This window comes from Pangasianodon hypophthalmus, chromosome 24 (genome assembly GCF_027358585.1).
Source record: "Pangasianodon hypophthalmus isolate fPanHyp1 chromosome 24, fPanHyp1.pri, whole genome shotgun sequence".
NCBI classification, from domain to species: Eukaryota; Metazoa; Chordata; class Actinopteri; order Siluriformes; family Pangasiidae; genus Pangasianodon; species Pangasianodon hypophthalmus.
In genome coordinates, this window is record NC_069733.1 from 8,013,687 (window position 1) to 8,034,563 (window position 20,877).

Consider the following 20,877-nt stretch of genomic DNA (forward strand, 5'->3'; position numbering starts at 1 on the left):
AGTCTTGAGCATGAGTACGGCTCTAATACGTTCAAATAATTTAGAGCATCCAAGGCACATTTGGATGTAATATTTAAAATATTCAAAAAAAAAAAAAAAAAGTACTAAAAAATATAGCAATGGAATGAACATGATCACCACCAAGCTAACTGTACTTGCAAGAACCTTTGGGGTTTTTTTTTTTTTTTTTCTCAAATGTACAGAGCCTTTTTCATTTTAGCAGACATTTTAGCAGACATTTTAGCAGAGCAGAAACTCCAATATGAATTGGTTGTTTTCTTTACTGAAATACTGAAACCCAAGCCTAAAATTAAAGGGAGAGTGCTCCAGGAATGTTTGCTTTCCCAAACAATCATTTTATTCCATTAGGCTAAAACACAGCTAATCCGCTTTGAAATAATGTTCTTCGTAGCTATTGATTATTTTGGTGTGAATGGTATATAAAAAGGAAAATGTCATATAAACACAAAAGTGAAAACACAAGGTACCATTAAAAAAATGTTGGAATTAAACACATGCTCTTGGTTGACTTGCATAGAATACTTTATCTATCAAAAGATGCAAATGTAACACACAAGACAGTAATAGTGAAGTGAGCCTGAGCAATGCTTTGCTTTCATACCTTCATGGTTTCTATTTCCTTATAAAAAAAAACAAGAAAAAAAAACTGCCTCCTGATGACCAAAATGACATCAAAACCCATACATGTAACAAATCTCCACTGATCTGTCTTTAGGATGTCAGGCATTTTTGCCTTACAAGTAAATCTGTTTAAATGCAACATTTAAGCAACAGTAAGATAAAATCTACAGAACATTTTAGTGGTAGGATAGATGTGATGTATTTGGAGAATGCCTTTATGCTTCAAACCTCTTTGGGAAGAGCATGGGGGCCACCAGGGTCCACATGTAGAGGAAGAGACAAACCCAACAAGACGCCATCTTGATCCAGAACACTGACCAGCTCCCTTCCAACAATCTCTCAATCTTAGCATTGTCATAACTGTAAAGAAACACAAATTGCACAGGAAATCAGCTCACATGTGTCAGTAAGGCATAGGCAAGAGTGAATATACAGAGCGCTAGATGAGTTTTGACTGATTAATTACGGAAACACAAGTGTCTAAACAATATGCTGGACATTTAAGAAAGATTAATAATTCAAGGGGATATTTCTCATCTAAAAGGCATAGGTGATTAAACATTATGATATTAACTGGAATGGTTTCCACTGTTCTATTCCTAAAATAATATAAATGTCAGAAAAGAAAACCCTCCTCTACCCAAAAACTATTTAAAATAAATGAATGGATGGAGCTTGTAAACAAACAGATTTCACCATTTGGTTTCAATGCTTGGAAACATTAGTTGATGTTGTGATGACATTGTCTACTGCTCACTGGTGTTAATATCTCAAGCATGATCATTTGCAACATGACTGAAATGTTTACAAGGAGAAAACATGATAGGAACTGCAACAAATATGTTTAAACAGCTACTTAGTGCTAATTCTGAACAGGCCAAACAAATAGGGATATTTACAGCTTCTGCTTTGCAGACATACTCAGTTTGCAGAGATCACACTGTTTGCTGGGAGTGCTTGAACCACGTTATAAAATCTGTTTTTCTGTCTTTTCAGGCAGAAGTTAAACCTAGACTTTACCTGCACATCTACACCCAAGGAAACACAAATTTAGACTGAAAATTTACTAGGCAAAGCATGTTTTGTTTCCCTTTTTGTTTCAAAGTCACATGGTATTTGTGATAGTCAGTTTGTAGTGAACGCAGTAAATTTCCTCCTGGGAAGTGACTTACTGGAACCAGTTTGTGACTGTCATCATGACGTAGAGTGAGCCAAGGAAGAAGACAAAATGGAAGTAGGCATAGCTGTAGACAGTGCCATCTTTCTCATCATAAATTACATTCTGTCCTCCTGCAGTCTTCTCCTCCTCCTCATAGTCCTCTGTAAGAAATCCACAGTTCAATCAGCACTTAGAATAACGTGTGCAGTGTCCTGCATGACCACCAGGAGGCACCATCAAGCTTTCTGGCACAGTCCTGGCTCAGATTCTTAAAATAGCAACCATTTTTTTTTCATTAGAAACAAAAATCAATACAAATAAGTGAATAAAGACATAATCAATTCATTCTTACCTGCATAGTCAGTGCAGCAGAAGCAGCAACGTGCCCTCTGAAAGGATGATGAACAAGTGAGTCAGTAAGATTATTTAATCATATATTTAATCTTGTTTGAAATTGCAGTAACGAATCCAAAGCATCATTAGCATATTTATACATGGAATTTTTTTAAGGTATTCAGACCTCGTTTTCTTGCATGGAGTTTCTGTACACTCGTAACGCTGCTGAGCTCCTCTTTGTCGTGGAGGTCAAACTGTACACGAAGAGAAAGTAAAAGAAAAAAGAAAAAAAGTCTCAGATTTACACTTAATTAAATACAGGCTACATCATATCCTGCTGTCTTTTGAGTTTGGTTTTTCACTGCCACTGTCACCTCTGGCTTGCTCATTTGGGACCTGTTTATTTGGATTTCTGTAAAGCTAAAGTCTATCATTAAAAGCACTCTACAAATAAAATTGAATTGAATCAATGCTGAACACTTGAAATCTTGTCTTTTAATCTACAGCAAAATTGCCAGGACCAGGGCAATTGTCTTGACTTTTCTTCTGAATTTAGATGTTTTATGCTCAATGGTGTGCAAGGAACTCTTTACAATGGCACTAGTTAAAAGTACTCTTTCTGATGAAGTATATTTCCCTCTGCATTTAGTGAGTGGAAAAAAAAACTGGAAACACATTGGAAAAATCATTTCAAGTCAAGCCGAGAATATACGCCTGTCTCCACCAATACCGTCTGTGTGTAAATAGAACCTCAGGCCTTAGAGACATCTTGAATAGACATGTCTGTTCTTAATGGGAAACACATGTGAGGCTCCTCCATTTTGTACGAGCTAAATGAAGAAGGCTTTAATCTGTGCTTTGGCTTCAGCAGGAATACCTGTTTTTATGTCCAAATGAACACAGTCTTAACCAGATAATTGCATGTTTATGGTCCTTTTGGGACTGGTCTCTTTACACACCCTTTTAAACGATCTGGTATTTCTGTGAGGGGATTTGCTTTAAGGGCTGAAATACATGGGTGTTACTATGGGGGAAGAAAATGACAAAGGAGCAAAAATATGAGAAATTAAAATGAAAAAGGAAATTAAATGTTAGTACCATGAATAAAGCACGCAGCCAAACAAAATGGCCGTTCCTACTCCTGTTGCTATTTTTCTGTCACCCTCTGATCCAGAAAAAGGAAAGACGCAGACAGTTCTGTTCACTCCATCATGCTCCACCACTGAGGGAGAGAGAAAAAGACAGGAGAGTTGATACAGAAGGATGTGGTAACAAAGATTCTACAAAACTCCATTTACGACTCCATTTCTCCAACCACACAAACTTGTAAAATGATACCAGTGCAAAACCATACACATATTGAAAGACACACTCACACACACACACACACACACACACACAGCTACTCACTTTCAATGGGCTTGCTCGACAGGGCTGAGAAAGTGAGGTACATGACGTAGACACTGATGATGGCTGGCTGGAGCAGGCCTGAGGTGGGTTGGACTGTGAGGACGACACATGAAACACGTTTGCTTCACATTACTTGCCAGACACAAACTAACCGCATACACAACAGTCAGCTACAACATGTGTTTCTTTAAAAAAACAAAACAAAAAAAACCCCCAACATTTTCTTTGCTTTGTTTCTGAAGGGTATGTAACTTCACAGAAGTGGCCATTATTTTACTGTGTACAGTATGAATTTGTTAAATTGGCAAGCTTCCCCTCATGCACTAGGATTCAGCTATTCTAGCCTAAGGCTGGTTTATTCTTTCCACATTGTGTGTCGTGTGAATTAAGATCTAAGAAGTGTGTGGTCCCTACAGTCAAAAAGCATTTTAATGTTCACTTTTTGAGTGCTATGGATGTATGCCTATTGGCACTGTGTGCATGGGCCTGGTCAAACTTGCAATCTAATAAAAACCGGCTGTGCCTGGTGCTGATGTGTTGCTTGCAGTATAAGAATGTTTCTACATTTACAGGAGAATAGATGATCTTTTCAAGCAATTAACAAAAGAAGGAGAGAGAAGGGAGTCTATAACTTGCTTGTAATACCAGTGCACCACGACAGATGTCATCTGATTGTCTTTATGAGTCATATAGATGTGTGTATTTTTATATTTCTTCCATCAGCCTCTCTTCAAAATTCTCCATTTCTGCTCTGTGCTGTCCCCCTCCACACTGCCACGTAGTTCCTAAAATGTCCATGTGTATGAGCCAGTGATCATTAGCTGGGGTGGGGGTGCATCTGCATCATGCAGACCCATATGACCCTTACAATATATCAAATATAAACCAGCCATTAGGTTGCATGCATGTGGGTTGTGGCTTTGGAATAACACTGAAGGAATGGCTATTTTTTTTTTTTTTTATCATTTTGAGCTTCTGTACAGTAACCTTTAGTTAACTGCCATGCTACCAAAACTGCTGATTATACCTACAAGTTTAACAAGTGAAATGAGGAACTGCTTAAGATATTGTGGGAAACAAAAATACACCCAACACAAGAAGGACCACTGCAATCTGATCATATCTCTCTAGGAAGGACATGTGGGTCTTGAACAATCACCCATTAACCTATTGCTACTTCTGGAAGATTCACCCTGTAATAACCTACTCTAAAGATAAATCTGGACAAACGGTTGGTCAGGTCAACCTAACTCTCAATCCTGTCAAATGAGTAAAGGGTACTAAGTTTGCAATAAGAACAAAACATTATATATGTCTGATCATATCGCTGATAGCATCTCCTGACAACTCAAGAATAAACAAAGCAGCTGGTCTATGCCTATTCAAACATGCAAACTGCTAGACTGAAAAAAAAAAAAAAAAAAAGAAAAAAGAAGTGAATGCTGGGAAATGCCGTCACGCTGACTCACATGTTTGAATGCATGGTGAAATGGCCAGCAGTGAGACGATGAAGCATAAACCTGAGTTCACCCCCAGGAAGACCTTGTTGAGGAAGCAGGCCTCAGGGTGTGTGTAGTACATGGCCATAAAGACCAGCGCGCCCACTGCCACAGAGAAGAGCACCAACGTGACCAGGGCCAGTGCTGCATACCACAGCTTGTTGTGGTCTACACCTGAACTCCTGTAGAGGAACAGAGGGGGAAAAAATGCTTAAATAACCAGTCATGAAACCCTATAACAGTGATTCTCACTTTTTTGAAGTTCCTATTCCTGTGTAGAAAAAATATTCTCCTTATAATAACAGGTTCATTTTATTTTAAAGCTTTTTATTCCTGATTTTTACACCCACAGAACCCAACCCAGGTACAGTATGTTAAAATACACAGTCAGCTGTAGGAACGCTGTGGCTGCAAGAATTCCTTTTAGTTGAGTTAACGTGAAGTGAAGAAATCAGCTATTAGTGACTTCTCTCTTCCTGACCCCTCACCAGTGCCTGCTTTATTTCACAGCACATCCTCACACTCCTTTCCTCACAGGGTGACGCACAGAGTATAGTCTTGTAACACAACTGCAGGACTCAGGAACCTTTTTTTTTTGACCACTGTGAGTTTTGACTTGACTATTGTGAACTGGGGAGAGGAAACCGTTCTGCCCTTTGGTTCCATCATGTGCTTCCTCTGGATTTTTTTTCTCTATTGTCAGTTTGGCTCTTACTAGCTGTTTTTCTGCCTCTCCTTCTGAAAGGCAGCTGTATAAAAAACAATGCTGTCTAGGCCACATATATTTAGATATACTAAAACTAAACAGAGGTTACCCAGAAGCACTTGGTAGTGCTGCAAAAGTCTATCAACCGAAAAAACATGCTTCAACGAACAGAATGAAGGATAAAATGTTTTAATCACTCTAGGTGACTTGCCACTTCTCTAAAACAATTAGAAAACTGTCATTTGAGGAACATATGGTTAATTTACAATACTATTTATAGTGTTTTGCTGTTCATATTTGATAGCACAGTGCAGGATATCCAGCGCATTTCCGTAATCTGACAATGCACTGAAGGTGTAGACAAATCAAAAATCCATTAGCTAGTCCACTGGGCAAGTGAAAGCTCCAGTGCTGCCCAGACCCATGTTTTGGTTGCCTGGAAACCTAATTGACTATGCTAAGCTAAGGTAGTGCTGAGCTGCCGTAGTGATTATCATAGACATTAGGAATGTTTTTGAGGTAAAAGTTTGCAACCTCAACAGTAAGTCATCATGTTGGTGGTCAGCACTTGGCTACGAGCAGTTTTGTTTTGTCTTCAAATCACACAAAGATATTATCCAAGGCTGGGGAGTATCTTTATAAACTCTCAATATGTTTAACAATGAAATGACTGCATGTTGTGCTAGCAAGACAGCTTTATGCACTTTATTTTGCTCAGTTTTCGACAGTGTTTCCACATACTTGTTCCTGATTCTGAGGAGGACATATGCCAGGCTAAGTAATCCGCCAAATAGGAGGTATTTGTGCATTTTCATTCCATAAATGACCATCTTCAGCCTCACATGCTAAAAGCTATAGGACACCACACCTATAACACCATATTATTAGGCTCAACATTCTGAAAGTTCAGTTTACAGCTGAGTTTTCCTCCCCGGTCATTACAGCTGTATACATTCTATATTACTAACATATACTGTGTAGAACCAGACCACCCAGACAGGCAACTCCGCAGCCTTTCTGACTATGGAAATTATGGCTGGTCAGATTACACTATCCGCCCTCTACTCTGTGTAATGAATTCCAGTTGTGCTTACTTACATTTATAAAAAAAAAAAAAAAAAAAAAAAAAATTGGATGCAGAGATGGAAACAAAAAAATTGAACCATGAACATTTTCCCAGTGAATGATTTTCCGTAGCTGATATAGCATGTCTGAGAGAGGATTAGAAGAACAATGGCAATGTTGGATGGTGCCAGAGATTCATCTTACCAGTTCTGGTTCCATCTGTGAGCAAACTGAACCAGGAGCATGAGCTGGATTATTAGGAAGAGGAAGCCCCCGGCAGCTCCCACATAACGCCACACTGTAGAGGGAGGGAGAAAGAGGGGGAGAGAGAGAGAAAGAGAGAGACAGAGAGAGAAGGCACATTGAGCTGTCATTCTCAACAGTTCCTTTATTTCTGTGACTCCCACAAACAATCATCTTTCTGTGCTATTGGCAGCTCTCAAGATGGTTCGGTGCTCGCTTCCACTGACAACTACACGATTCAACACCCAAATAACTACATAACTCACAAAGAAACAAGCAAGGAACATTGTTTCTGACTCCATGTAATATCACAGGACTGTACTGAAAGTGCTGCTGGTTTGATGATCAAAAAGCAGGACAAACTTTACAAAGCCCTCCTCAATCAAGACTTTCCTGTGTCTGAAAACAGATTTAGCTCTGACAAAGTGGACACGCCTTTCAAAAAGATGCTAAATAAACATCTCACAGAAAAATTCACCATATCAGCACTTCACACGTTTCTTTAATCTTAATCTTTAATACAAGTCTCTGTGTATGTTTTACTCTAGAAACGGTAATGTGTTAGTGCATTAATATAAACACGTATCTTGGTAGAATTGTTGTGCAAGCTGTTACAGAAACTTAACGCCTTCTGACCAATCAGAAATTGAGAATTCAATAGTGCTGTTGTAAATTAAATATCTTTGTCCCAGTTAAAATTATATACTGCAAACATGAGTAAACGTGAAAACATTTTAAATAAAAAATGTGCAGTTTCTCTTTAGTCTCAGGGTGGAGCTGTTATGGACAGTCCAGAACACAGATGTTTGAATCGAATGGTTTCATGCACACTTCAAAGGTCTTTCTGAAATCATGAAACTCAAGATCTCAGTTCAGGACAATGATAACTTCAATACTCACCAGGTTCAAAGCTAATGAAAGGTACATGTGGTACCCAGCAGCTACGAGTAACAGGGAGTGAACAAGAGTGGAAGAGAACAAAAGACGAAGAAAAGAAGCTACACTATACCTTCGAGAAACTTTTCTTCACCAGGTAGGAAGAAGCCTCCTGCACAGCAGGCTAGCAAAGCCAAAAACTTCAAGAACCAGAATCTGGATGGACATAAAGAGAATATGATAAATCCTGCCAGAATCCAGAGCACACAATGTTAGTGGTCATTGCTTGGGTCTGCTTACAGAAGTAAAAGACATTTAGACCAATATATCTTAAACTCCAGCTGCCTGGCTTACTGCCTGTCATACACACAGCTATAACATTTGTCTCATAACAGTTTCTGCATATCATTTCTCCATGAGAAACTCTGCTTGTGAAAATTTCCCTTAGCTGTTTACTCTGGCATGTTTTTAGTAAAGGGTTTAGGAAGGCAGGTTTCTGTTCTGGATTCCTGTTTTAAGACAACAGGCATTTATACTGTGCTTTCTTGCACTCCAGCCACTTCCTCTTCTCCTTCACACCATTTGCATACAACACAAAGATCTGATTATTGCAAAGTGAAGAGCTCTTGTCGGGAACTAAACCATTGCATTTGAGGAGAACAAAGCTCGCCTCCTAATGAAATCTCCTCTGGACAGGGCTTTTAATTAATACCACTATTCAGTGCAGTGGGAGTGGGCGGGTAATGGCGTTTAAGGAGGAGCGTGAAACAGAACAGAGCCCATGGGGAGTGAATGAAAAAAGCCAGCGAAATGATACATGGCCTTGTGGACCTCCGGTGAATCTGAGATGGCTGCAGGGGGCCAGAGAGAGAAACAAGGCAAGCTTGTAGAGAAAACAGGACTGTACTTCTTACCCGTTGTGTACGGCTGCCCGACACCCTGTGCTGCTCCGTATTCGGATGGTGAACATGGAGAAGAAGAAGAAGAAGCATGCCATGCCAAAGCAGACTTTGTAGACGGCCGAGTAGCCGACCAGAGCGCTGCAGTTCTCTCCAGCATTCAGCTTTTTACAAATCTCTAAGTAAAATGGAAACTAAAATAGAATAGTACAGAATTACTGCTTGTAAGAAAAAACAGATATATTGTAGATATGAAAACTATTCTGTACAGAGAAGCCAATAACACTGTACTGGAGCATAATGGGTACTTTTAAATATCTCATTCATACAGGATGTGATTCTATAAACATCAAATAGTTATAAAACTAACTACAGCATAAACTACATGTTAGTTTATATAATTTTTGTAATTACAATTTTATTCTATTATGATACCATATGTTAGCCGTCACAAAACCCTTCAAAAATAAGAGGATATTAATACTGAATAAACACAGCACTGGGTCAATGGCCATAACACTGTACAGAGGGAATACTGAGTAATGATAAACAAAAACACAGAATTCACATCTGTGCCAAAACGCTAACAAACCAGGGACTCTAATGTGGAGCATATGTATAAATATTAGCTTTTTTTTTTTTTTTTTTTACATATTAATTTAGATTATTTGATAATAATAGGAATTAGATGGGGATAAAAAGCTTGTCTACCTCCCAAAGCAACTGTTCTGCACAAAGCAACCACATGGGATAGACATGTTCACTTGCAGAGAATGAATGATGAATGAATAATGAATGAGAATGAATAAATCATGTTCTTCCCTTTGATCAGACGCATCCATTAATGTTGAGGATCACGGTAAATGAAAAAGTTTGAAATAACCATACACGTGGCCTCTTTGTAGTGTCAGGTCTTTGGAGAACAAGTACAACCATAAACGTTTTTGTCTAGAAAAATGATAAAGTGGGTTTAGCCCTATGTTTTAGCTTCTTACTTGTGGTCTGTGAAATGAAACATTCTTTAAAAAGAAGGCAACGTGTATAAACCCAAGATTCCATCACACAAAATAAGCATTTCTATGACATTTCTACTGTGTTTTGATCTGTATAGTTAGCTTTCAATATTCCTAAGGGGGAAAACACATTCAGAAGATCGACTTCTCCTTTCATCACTTTGAGGTACTCTAAGCTCATTTAATGCTTTTTACAAAAGGCAGCCTTCGGCCGAGCTTGACTTTTTTAGGCTCTTGTTCTTGCTTGGCATTTACACAGCGGGCAGTCAAAGGGCGAGTGGAAGGACAAAAAGAAAGGCTTGGCCAGAACATAATGGCTGGGTCCACATTACACAGCGCTACAACATTCCTGTTTGACCATCTCTATGGCTGGCATGGATTCATCCCAATTTCAGTGCAGAGGGAAGAAAATAATAAGCAGTCTGTTCTGTGTACTTTGTAAGATCTAAAAATTCATGCTCAGAGTGTTATGTTGACAGCTCAGCGAGCGTCACCATGCCTTTTAGTCTCCTGCAGTGCTGTACAGTTATGTGCACTGCTGTGGTTTGGATTGGTGTGCTGCCTGACTGTAGATAAAGACTTCACATGTCTGAAGCTAGTCTTCCTCATGAGTGAGTGTCTTAAAGGCCATAGCAACAGTGTATATTTTGTTGTGGTTGAAAGGGGTATTTTTATAGCCACTGTAAGTAGCTATCTTAGTTTACTTGGCTTATTTTAATTAGGAACAAAATATTGGTTGTTATGGTATGTTTAAACAGGTTTGTCCACTGTTCTATAAATAGTTGAGAAAACAAAAGAAATTCGATTAACAGATACTGAAAACCCAGCTGTGTCCATCTGTAACAAATGTAAGCTTGTCTAATAGCAGGTAATGAAGCAGCTAATGAGTTAGGATGGCAGGATGATAGAAGGACATAAGGACAGGTGCAATTTTCATGTTCATGTATATTAACAGATCCAGCTCAGGGACAAAAGGTTGGCTCTTGGAAAGCTTATGATGTTTTGAAAGGTCTCTCTAATCATGGATACGGCTACACCATGGGGATATAATGGCAGAATGAAATGGCAGTAAAATATCCAGAAGACTCGAAAAAACTCACATTATCACGCAGTTGCATCTCCACAGTGGGTGACATCATGATCACGCAAGTGATGGTGACCAGCATAAAGTAGAGGGCGTACATGAAGCGCGTCCCTGTGGATTGCTTGATCTTGGGACAGCAGGCGCAGCACAGCGAGCAGGCGGCCGAGCCGCAGCAGCAGCCCAACTACGCAAAGAAAAACACACGACATGTCAACGTAGTCAGATTTTTAATTCAGGTATAATGGTTGTTTTTGTTTTACTGGGACACTTTACCATTTAGCCATTTGGATCTAATTTTCATAACAGTTAGATCTGCTTAGAGTTTAAACAAAGACTAATGTGAAGAGTCTAGTCTAGGATAGTCAATGTCTATTGAGATATTTTGCCCTCAAATGACAGACTACCACTTTTCTTTTTTCAGCTAAACTAGTGACCAAATTCAGCAGAGATATTACATGCTGAGAAAACACACACACGCGCACACACACACACACACACACACACAGGAACACCTCATTGGTTGTCTTCCCTCCTAGCAGCAGAAATAGTGAGCTGCTATTGGTGAGCTGAGCTACACTAGGACAAGGCTGTTACTATGAACCAGCACATCAGCACAGAAAGTTTCACTCACAGGGCGAAACCCTGTAACAGCACCATTACACATGTGCATATGTGATCAGTAAACACAGTCTGGGACTGTCTTTATCTGTTTATCTCCTTTCTGCAGACAGGAAGGGGCACGGATGACACAACTACGAGCTGTTAAGGAGCTGAGAGAAGACTAGACATGACTCCACGACTAATTCTACTTTAATCATGCGCATGTCTCACTAAAACATAATCGCCAGCAATATTAGTCAGCTTAGCTAAATTTAGCTAATTTGCGTACATTAGGTAAATGCTTCGATTTTATCTGTAACATTGTGTAGACGTGCAGTTAAGATGATTCTTGAAATAAACAAATGCTTGAAAGTCTTAAAAAGATTACCAATGATTCCTGCTGTATTTTCAAGGTTTGTAATGTGATTCATTTTGAATAAATGGCTGGAAAGTGTTTGGAGTTTTTGAGTATAAAATACAAACGCTGCCATGAAAGTGGTGGAAATGCATTAAATGTCATATTAATATGTGTTTTTATGTAGAACTAGAAATAAACTGTTTGTGGGAACCATAATTACTTCCCTCCCACTTATTCAAGACATCGCTCTGTTAGAGAGATTGTAGCCAATATCCATTTGAGGCAGTGTAACGTGTCTCTCAACAGTGGAACGGCGGCTCAAACTAGCTATGTGCAGGATTAGACGTGTTACTGCTCCCCATGTGCCCTACATCCGGAGCACATAATGAAGGCTTGTGCTGTCAATTACGATAAGGAACGCACATTTGTTCTGCAAATGTATTTATTTTTTTGGATCCACCCACTTCACAGAGGCCCATGATTGGTTAGCCTTGCTGTGATTGATAGGGGAACACACCACCAAGTCAAAAGTTTGGAAATACATCAGTATCAGCTAAAGCGCAGCAGGAAATGTGCTGCTATATGCAAAACTTGCAACTTAAAACACACCCAAGATAACATTACTTCATTTCCCGTTATCATGTATATTATAGCTATAAACAGTTGTTCCTTCACCAGCCTTTTTTTTTTAACTTACTCAAAGTTAATAAGACAAATGAATGCAGCTGGTCATGGTATGGTGTAAGTGCAAAGTGTTAACTCCTCTGTCCTGAGCACTTTCCTGTGGTGGAAAACTTCAACTCAACTGAATCATATTGTATCAGACCTGAATCGAATCGCATCTGTGTTGAACCGACTCATATCGTATCATCACCGATGATACAGACACAGAGAGATTCACACTGTTAATACTGACGTATTTCCTGACAGATGCCTAACACGGCTTTCATGAATGAAAAGCCTGAATCTGAACTAGTGAAAGAAATATTTACATTTACATTCAGTTATATAGAAAAGGTCTTTATGCAATGTGATTACTAGTGAGGCAGAACACAATCCATACATAAATCTGTTAAAGCCCAAAGACTGAGCTTCAGAAAGTGCAAAGTTGTAGGAAGACGAGTGAATCAAAACTAAATTAGAGCAAGTGCTTGTGCCCCAAACTGCTAGAAAGGTATTTGTTGGCAGTGTTGGGTGTAATGTCTTGCTAATGTGTTACTGTAATTTAATTACTTTTCCCCTGAAAAAAGTAAAGTAAGGGATTACTCTTCATTTTTAAGTAATTTAATTACAGTTACTCATGATGCACTTACATCATGCATTACATACTAGGGATTTTTATGCACTACATACTGTATAGACTTTCAACAATTCTGTATAAAACAATATTGAATTTAAAAATCTAAATTTATCATCTAAAGATAAAATTTGTTTTCTAATTTAACTCAGCCCCTTTAAATTCCTTAGCTGTAGGCTAGAGCGTATGTGCACGGGTTCGTGCCAGGTGATTAAGTCACTCAAGTTCAAGGATGTGAGCAGAAACGAGTGGCTGTTTTGCTACATGGAAATATTCCCATTATTTGACACATGTAGACAAGAACATCACGATAAAATTTAAGTTATGTCATGGGGAAAAAACAATATGGGCCTCTCTCCGAAGCGCAAGTAACTTTCTGAAGCATGAAACTTTTTGACACAGCAACACAGACAAACATGTTGAATGATCCGTGTACAGTGGCAGATGAAACTGTAGCAAACCCTGTTAAGCAGGCCAAACGGGATTTTACATTAGCAGTCCAGAAAGTGTCTGAAGGTGAGCAGAAACAGGGTACGTAGTGGAAGAGATGCGGAGTAATTCTCTTTGTTAACTCAAGAGGGTTACTTTTGTTAAATGATTACACATGCTCTCAAGCAGTTGTGTTGAAATACTGTAACTACAGTTTTAATATGGCTTATTGAGTCAGGAATTGCTTTTGTTTTTAGTAGCTCTTATTGTTAAGCCAGTTTATATCATTTGTCTATATTTCTGTATTAAAAATGGTTTAATAAAGCTATGCTTAATAGGCAAAAATATCCCATGCTTGACTCAAATTTAAAGAAATAAAAGAAGAGTTTCATTTCTGTTGTCCATGTGATCAAGGGTGATACGGAATTTAAGAAGTAACTAGTAATGAGTAATGCAATTACCTTTCAGACAGAGTAATTAGTAAATAATTTAAATACAATGTTGATATAATTAGTAATTAATTACATTTTTAAAGTAACCAACACTATGTTGGTGACTTGGGAGTGCATTATTTGTGTGGTAAAGATCTAAACCATGTGAGACAGGAAACTAGTGGGTGCCGCAAAGGACAAAAGAAATTCCAAAGTAATGTGACCCAGACAGCATTAGAAAACCCGATAGTGACCCGCTCTTCTAATGACGACAGGTGGCCGGTCTGAGAGACCTCACTCAGCCTCAGCTTCATTCCTCTGTGGTCTTTCAATAGTCAGGAAGAAACACACCCAGCGTTCATGCTTAGAAGAGGCTCGTTTGGTCTTGAGAGAGAGAGCCCATCCCCCACTACCTCCGACTGAGAGACAGTAATAAAACCCTTACAAAGCCCTTTCCCAAACCCTCCTAAGTTCCCCTTTTGTGTTTTCCAGCTGTCCAAAGAGGTCTGGGTTAAAGGTGACAGGGCCGATAACCTGCACCCTGACTTCTACACAATAAAGCCTGAGAGCTTCTCAAGTCCACAAGTCCTCTCGGCTTTCTATCGTTTGGTTGCACTGTTGGGAAACTTACCCGCAGTGGAAAAGACCGTGGACGAGATTTTTTTTTTTTTAACTAGACAGAACAGTAATTCTTTAAAAAAAGTTTCAGTATGAAAAACCACTTGCATTTATTCCAGCAATTTCCACACATAAACCATGATTCCACTTTGAAGCTTAAATTTGCTAAATTTTCTACTCTGATCTGATCTTTCTGCTTTGATGGGTTACATTTAGTGTTTTGTAAGTGAACCATATTTGTTGCTGAAATAACAAACCTGTACTCATTTTCAAAAGCGATATCACGTTCATGATCCACAATCCAACAAAAAAAAAAGCCATGTTGGAGAAACAATTCACCTTTACAGTAGTGATAAAATGAATGAAATGGAGGCACAAGCCTTCACCACAAAGATGATTTCCACTGAATGCTGACTGACGAATCATCAGCTGCTCATCATTAGGCTGAGATGGCAGATGCAGATGTTGTGCTGTTTTTGCAGCTATTAACGACACTTATGCCCTGAGAGAAGCTACTACTGGCACACTGCCGACATGATTGATAGCAACCATATCAGGGATGGAGAAATTCACTGACCAGGCAACTGTTCTGCCCAGTCCCATGTTTTAGTCACTCAGGAACCTAACTGAGGAGGCTAAAAAGTGGTAACTAAAATGATATAATAATGTATGGCAAGCTAGATAAGTGCTTTAATGTTGACTTAAGGAAACAAACTAGCATATGATCATTACTGTCTTCTAACAAAGTTTCTAATGTTTCTAAAACTTTCTACACCAAGTCATTGGTGAATGATTCAGCTATAAGCTGTGGTCTCCTCTCATTATATCGTGCATAAAAGATATTTTTCAAGGCGGGCTGATGTGCGTAGTAAAGCAGGGGGTGGGATTCAAAATGAGTAGCTCGCACTATAGTTACAGAACTCGCACCACCATGTAGCACATTTCGCTTAAACATACATACCAAATGAAAATGTTTGCTTCGCAAAGGTCAATAAGGTGAAGGGATTTTTATCCTGGGAGTTGAATCTACTTGTTGCTGGGCAGATTTCTGCATTCATACAGCCCTGGGACAATGACTTGTACCACTGTAATGTAGCGTTAATAAAACAATGGCAGTTCAAAAAGAATTTATTACATTGGTAAAGAAAAATTCCCAGGAAATGTCACGGGAATTACACGGAAAAAGGCATGAGATGGAATATCGTTGTCTCAGATATCGCAATACAAACTACTGGCAATGAACTATGTGAGTGGGAACCTAACTGCTTCAGAGCACGCTTACTTAATAGTCCAAAAAGTTGAGCTAATCAGAAGGAAGCATTCTGAGGCACAATCTTCCATCCAACAATCTTTCCATATTAATAATGTTGGCATGAAATACATTTACGACGCTGAAAAAGATTAAAATAACGTCAATAATACGGGAAAATTACACTTTATATTATAAATCCTGATCTACTTTTCTTACAATATAATGCACAGATATTGCAGTGGTTTGATTTGTTGTCATGACAAAATACTTACATTTAAATATTTTTTTAATGTCAACACTGTCTCATGAAGACTGTATCAGGATAGCTCTCTTATCATGGCTTTCGTGTATCATCTCATGCCTAGAAGTAACAGTAGTGACAAATCCCTTCGAAATGACTCAAAACAGTCACTTACTTGCCATTCAAGACAAGATGCCACTCATTAAACAAACCCTTGGAAAGAATGGCCTAAACACAAACCACACACGAACTAAAATTTCTTTATTAGTAACTATCCCCAAGCACACTACTTCCACTGCCATAACGTGGAAACATTTAACGTAGTACTGAAACAAAAACTTCACTGACGTGCTATCTGGGAACGGGTACAGCTCGGCCAAAACGTATTACTTCACTGTTTACACACAGCACACACACTATTCTCTGTTTCTGAGACCATAGTTACACCAAACATTCAAACAACCAACTTCAGACTCAGATCAGTGGGTTAAAGACGTTGATGGATGGATGGATAGGTGGAGTTTGGCCTGCAATTGTTTGTCTGATGAAGGAATTGGCTTTTTCATTTGCAAATGAGGAGCAAGACGGGGGAAAGACAGTAAAAGGGTAAACAATTTTCCTTCAGCAGCAGTTCAATCTGTGACTTCTCGCATAGATGAGAGGTGATAATGTGTGTGAAATCCACAGCAGGCTGACAACAGATAGCACTTCCCACAACGCTTTCCCACACCACTGCTGCAGAGGTGCTACTACTACTACTACTACTGTAAGATAATGTATGGATCATACAGCCATAATCCCATCTATATAAAAAGACTTAACCTAACCTAAATACTTTACACACTCACACATCTGTGACCAGTGACATTCGGTCATACAATATACTACAAAATATATGATAGGGCTGTAATAATAAAATGTAATATTGCCACCAATCCTGCCATCTTATACTAAAGTGCTGAGGAACATTTCACCGTGTTTCATCAACCAATCAGATCACAACACTGAGAATAATCCTAATAAAATAATATCGAAACTATCTACTGCTTAACTGAAGTGAAGATCTGCTAATTGTAATAGCAATTGCTAAAAGTCTAGAACGGAGTAATCAACTGCTCTAATGTGGTCTGGAGCAAGTAAAAAAAAAAAAATACTGTATCAGAAGTGATTGGTGTATGGGTTAAAAAAAAAACAGACGTAGTTCAATGAATCTAGTTTTTTCAGCAAAAGCGGAATGTTTAAAGACAATTAGACAGAAAAGTGTGCATTTGTTCTCTGCTTCATGTTCAAAACAGAAGCCTCATCTGTTCAGAGTTCATGGCTCTAGTCAAAAGAGGCAACATGAAGCACAACTGCGAAACAAAACGTAACCACTTCAAACTGATGTGTCTTATCTGTCGCCATGAACTAACGGTCAAGTCGTAAAAAGGTACGTCTTCTAACCACTCAGTCATGTTAGCCGCATATAAGAGCCCTTGTAAGCAAGGAGTTTTAGTTGAATGCCCCTACTCTAGATGATCGTTCATGCAGTACTCCACGTTATCTGTAGCTGAAACAACGATTATTAGTCTATAACTTAAAAAAAAAAAATCTCTTTAAAAAACGCACTGAAATTTCACTTGCCAGTGAGATCTCTCAGTTGCACACAGGTTACATCGCTCGGTCTGAATCATGAAGTAATCAAAATCTCATCAGAATGCTTACACAATTTACAGAAAAACCCCCAAAAGACGTGGACTGTTTTTCTAGACACGGGAAGGTATGCACCTTGGAGGACGTAATGTCTCCAGTCCAGTCTAAATGACTCGCAGGCCCACATCAAAAACTGTGATGCATCATATCATAGCCAGGGATTTTTTTTTTTGTTCCTGTGGTTTGTGGATTTAAATATAAGCATTCGCCTGATTCAAACAAATCAGTATGCATGCCCTTTAACCGTCCTGAAAAGCTCCTCGGGATCTGAAAGACACCTCTAGACTCTTGCTTTCCCTGATTCTACAAAGGAAAGTGTCTCCGAGACATCAGGTGAATAGACACAAAAGGTGCGGGTGATCCTATCATGCCCTGTGGAGCAGTGTCTCCGGCGTCTGTGGGCCAGTGACTCCTGACAGGCTTAGGCTTTAATGAGCCAGGCCTGCCAGCCCGCTGTTCTCCACAGCTAATCTTATGCAAACAAGCAGCCTCATGGACCCAACAAGGAAATGAAAAGACCACCCGCGGACCACGCAACACACAAAAGGGGGCTACAAGGAAATGTGGGCCACTCAAGGCAGAAATTAGCACACTGAGAATGTCTTAGAGACCATGTTGACAAATGTTTTGTTCTCCTTTTTCCATAGATTAGCTGTATCGTATCTTAAATGCTGCCTAATTGTGCTTCCTGTGTAAATCTGGTCAGTTTGGACCCATTTGTGTGGCAGACAGAAATAAGGTTTCACTTGCTGGAAATGAGAGCATGCAATAGTGAAGAATATGATGCCAATTCAAAAAGACATATCTTCTGAATCCAGCTATAGACAGTGAAGGATTCATGGGACTGTAATTAGGTCTGAGTCTGAAAGTCGTGCCATGCTAGGGAGTCAGAAGGTTGTATTATAATGGCAGGTTTTAATAAATGGTGAAGTGTTTATTCCTTTAGAAGAAAGTGAACACTGGATGTTGTTTCTGATGATGTCATTTATCTGGGACAGCTGCAGTCACACAGCTGGCTGTAAACATGTACACTCAGTGTAATGGTGATGCTGGAGCTGGAGTCGTTACTGTAGCTTAGCAAACCAAAGTTCCCACACAATGTAGCTGAAATGAAGAGAAATGGAATGAAATGGAATGAAATACAATACAAGGTCACTGCTTTTGTTTTTTTAACCACAGTACGAGCGGTGTTGCTGTGTTTCTGTTAGCCTGTTAGCTAACAACCCAACAACTCCATCTTCTTTCTATATACGAACAAAAGATTCGTGTGACAAGATAACTTTCCCCGCCTGCTGTCGTTTACAACACTGACAACACGTTCACCTCGTCGTTTAATCACAATAACTACACCTAAGGAGTTAGAAGAGTTTGGTGTACCGTCCAAAAATAAATAAATAAATAAACAGAAATCCCCTGACAGCAGACTAACGCGAGCGAGTGAAGCTCGTAACCGCGCTAAATCACACACACACACGTTCAAAACAGTCGTGACACTCACCTGAGATAACCAGCAAGGAGTACACATCTTTAAAACCAGTCCGAAAGATTCAGCTTTCACATGTACAGTCAGAGTTCTGGACAGATGTTGTCCTCGGAGAGAGAGAAAAAAATCCTGGCCACAGCACACAGCTCACAGCTCAGCTCCCCCCTCTCAACGCACTCGCTCCCTTCTTCTCCAGCACACAATAAACAACCGGTGAGCTGCCCGAGCCACGGGCTCGATCCCAAATGCCTGCGTGCTCCCTATACAGGCTCCCTATATGTGCGCTACGAAAGAACGGCTTCTCCACCCTATCTAGGGCTCTGTACGTTCAATAGAGACACAATAGGATTCAGCCATACAGTTCAGGCGGAGATTGGCCTACGTAAATGCTATATGCACAATGCTGTTTTTTTTTCTTCTTTTAATTGTGTACTATATGAAATAAAATCTGTTTACCTGGTTTCAGATTGCACACTGGGAATAATATTGTCATTGTCTACCATACCATAGTGCATTATGCACTCATATGTTAACTATGTTAAAGCATCATATAAGCTTCAGCCAGGTCAAGTACTTTACAAGATGTTTTCTGGTGTTATTATCTGCACCATTTATGTAATGTGCAGATAATATTTATTTGCTCTGAAATGATTCCTTCTGATGAAATACAAAACAGTGTAATTAATCTAAGCACTGCAATGCTTTTCTTTCTCCATTACTGAACTGAGCAAAGTCAGACACAGAACAGAAGAGACACAAAGCTTCAACATTAACATGGGAGCAGTGATGGGATTTTAGGTCTAAAGATGGCATGTCCTGTCTTTGTTCAGAAAATTCATGACTCACCCATTCCCACCCATTCCAAAAAAATGTATGCAGAGATATGCTGGCATGGCCGGATGCCAACCACACTGTACACACACTGTAGTGTGTACTTTTTGGATGCCCTTCACACAAGAGTGTGATGAGAAACTGAGTCAAGCACAACACTTATCTGGCAGATGAGGTGGTGTCTGGTGTATAACAGCACCACCCTCAGGGCTTCACTGCCAAGTAATGCATCAGTGTGGAAATATTTACATGACTACCAGCAATGAACTCTAATGAATGACAGGTAGTGTGACAAACATTTCAGGAAACTGTTTTTCTTTCATTTTCCAGATAAGAAAATTCAACAGAACTGGAACCCTAATTCACATGTGTTCAAACCATCATGTTTCTAACACCATCATGCTGTGCGCTTGTCCCTGTGATCATAAAGACAGTCCTGTTCTCATATCAGGACTCTTATTCACAATATATTCATACTGATCATCCTTTCAATACACTTCAGAGCATGGAGGAGAGGAAGGATTTATAATCCCACTATCCTGTCTCACCTAGAAGAGGAAGGATTCAATTTTGAGTCTGGCTCCTCTCAAGGTTTCTTCCTCATATAGTCTTGAGGAGTCTTTCCTTACCATTGTCACTTTGGCTTACTCATTAGGAACCTAAATCTACATCAGGAAGCTGCTTTATGACAGTGTCTATTGCTAAAATTCCTA

At 39.3% G+C, this 20,877-nt stretch overlaps 1 protein-coding gene across 1 annotated transcript; it reads right to left on the reverse strand.

The window, feature by feature from the left end:
* Positions 1-224: 224 nt before the first annotated feature.
* serinc5 (serine incorporator 5) lies at positions 225-19,539 on the reverse strand. Its single transcript, XM_026931289.3, has 12 exons — positions 19,349-19,539; positions 10,949-11,116; positions 8,851-9,029; positions 8,070-8,152; positions 7,022-7,115; positions 5,017-5,228; positions 3,548-3,640; positions 3,236-3,359; positions 2,322-2,391; positions 2,154-2,190; positions 1,815-1,962; positions 225-1,002 (listed from the first exon to the last, which is right to left on the reverse strand). The coding sequence occupies exons 1-12, from the start codon at positions 19,373-19,375 to the stop codon at positions 858-860; spliced, it is 1,380 nt and encodes a 459-aa protein (XP_026787090.1). The 5' UTR covers positions 19,376-19,539; the 3' UTR covers positions 225-857.
* Positions 19,540-20,877: the final 1,338 nt, after the last annotated feature.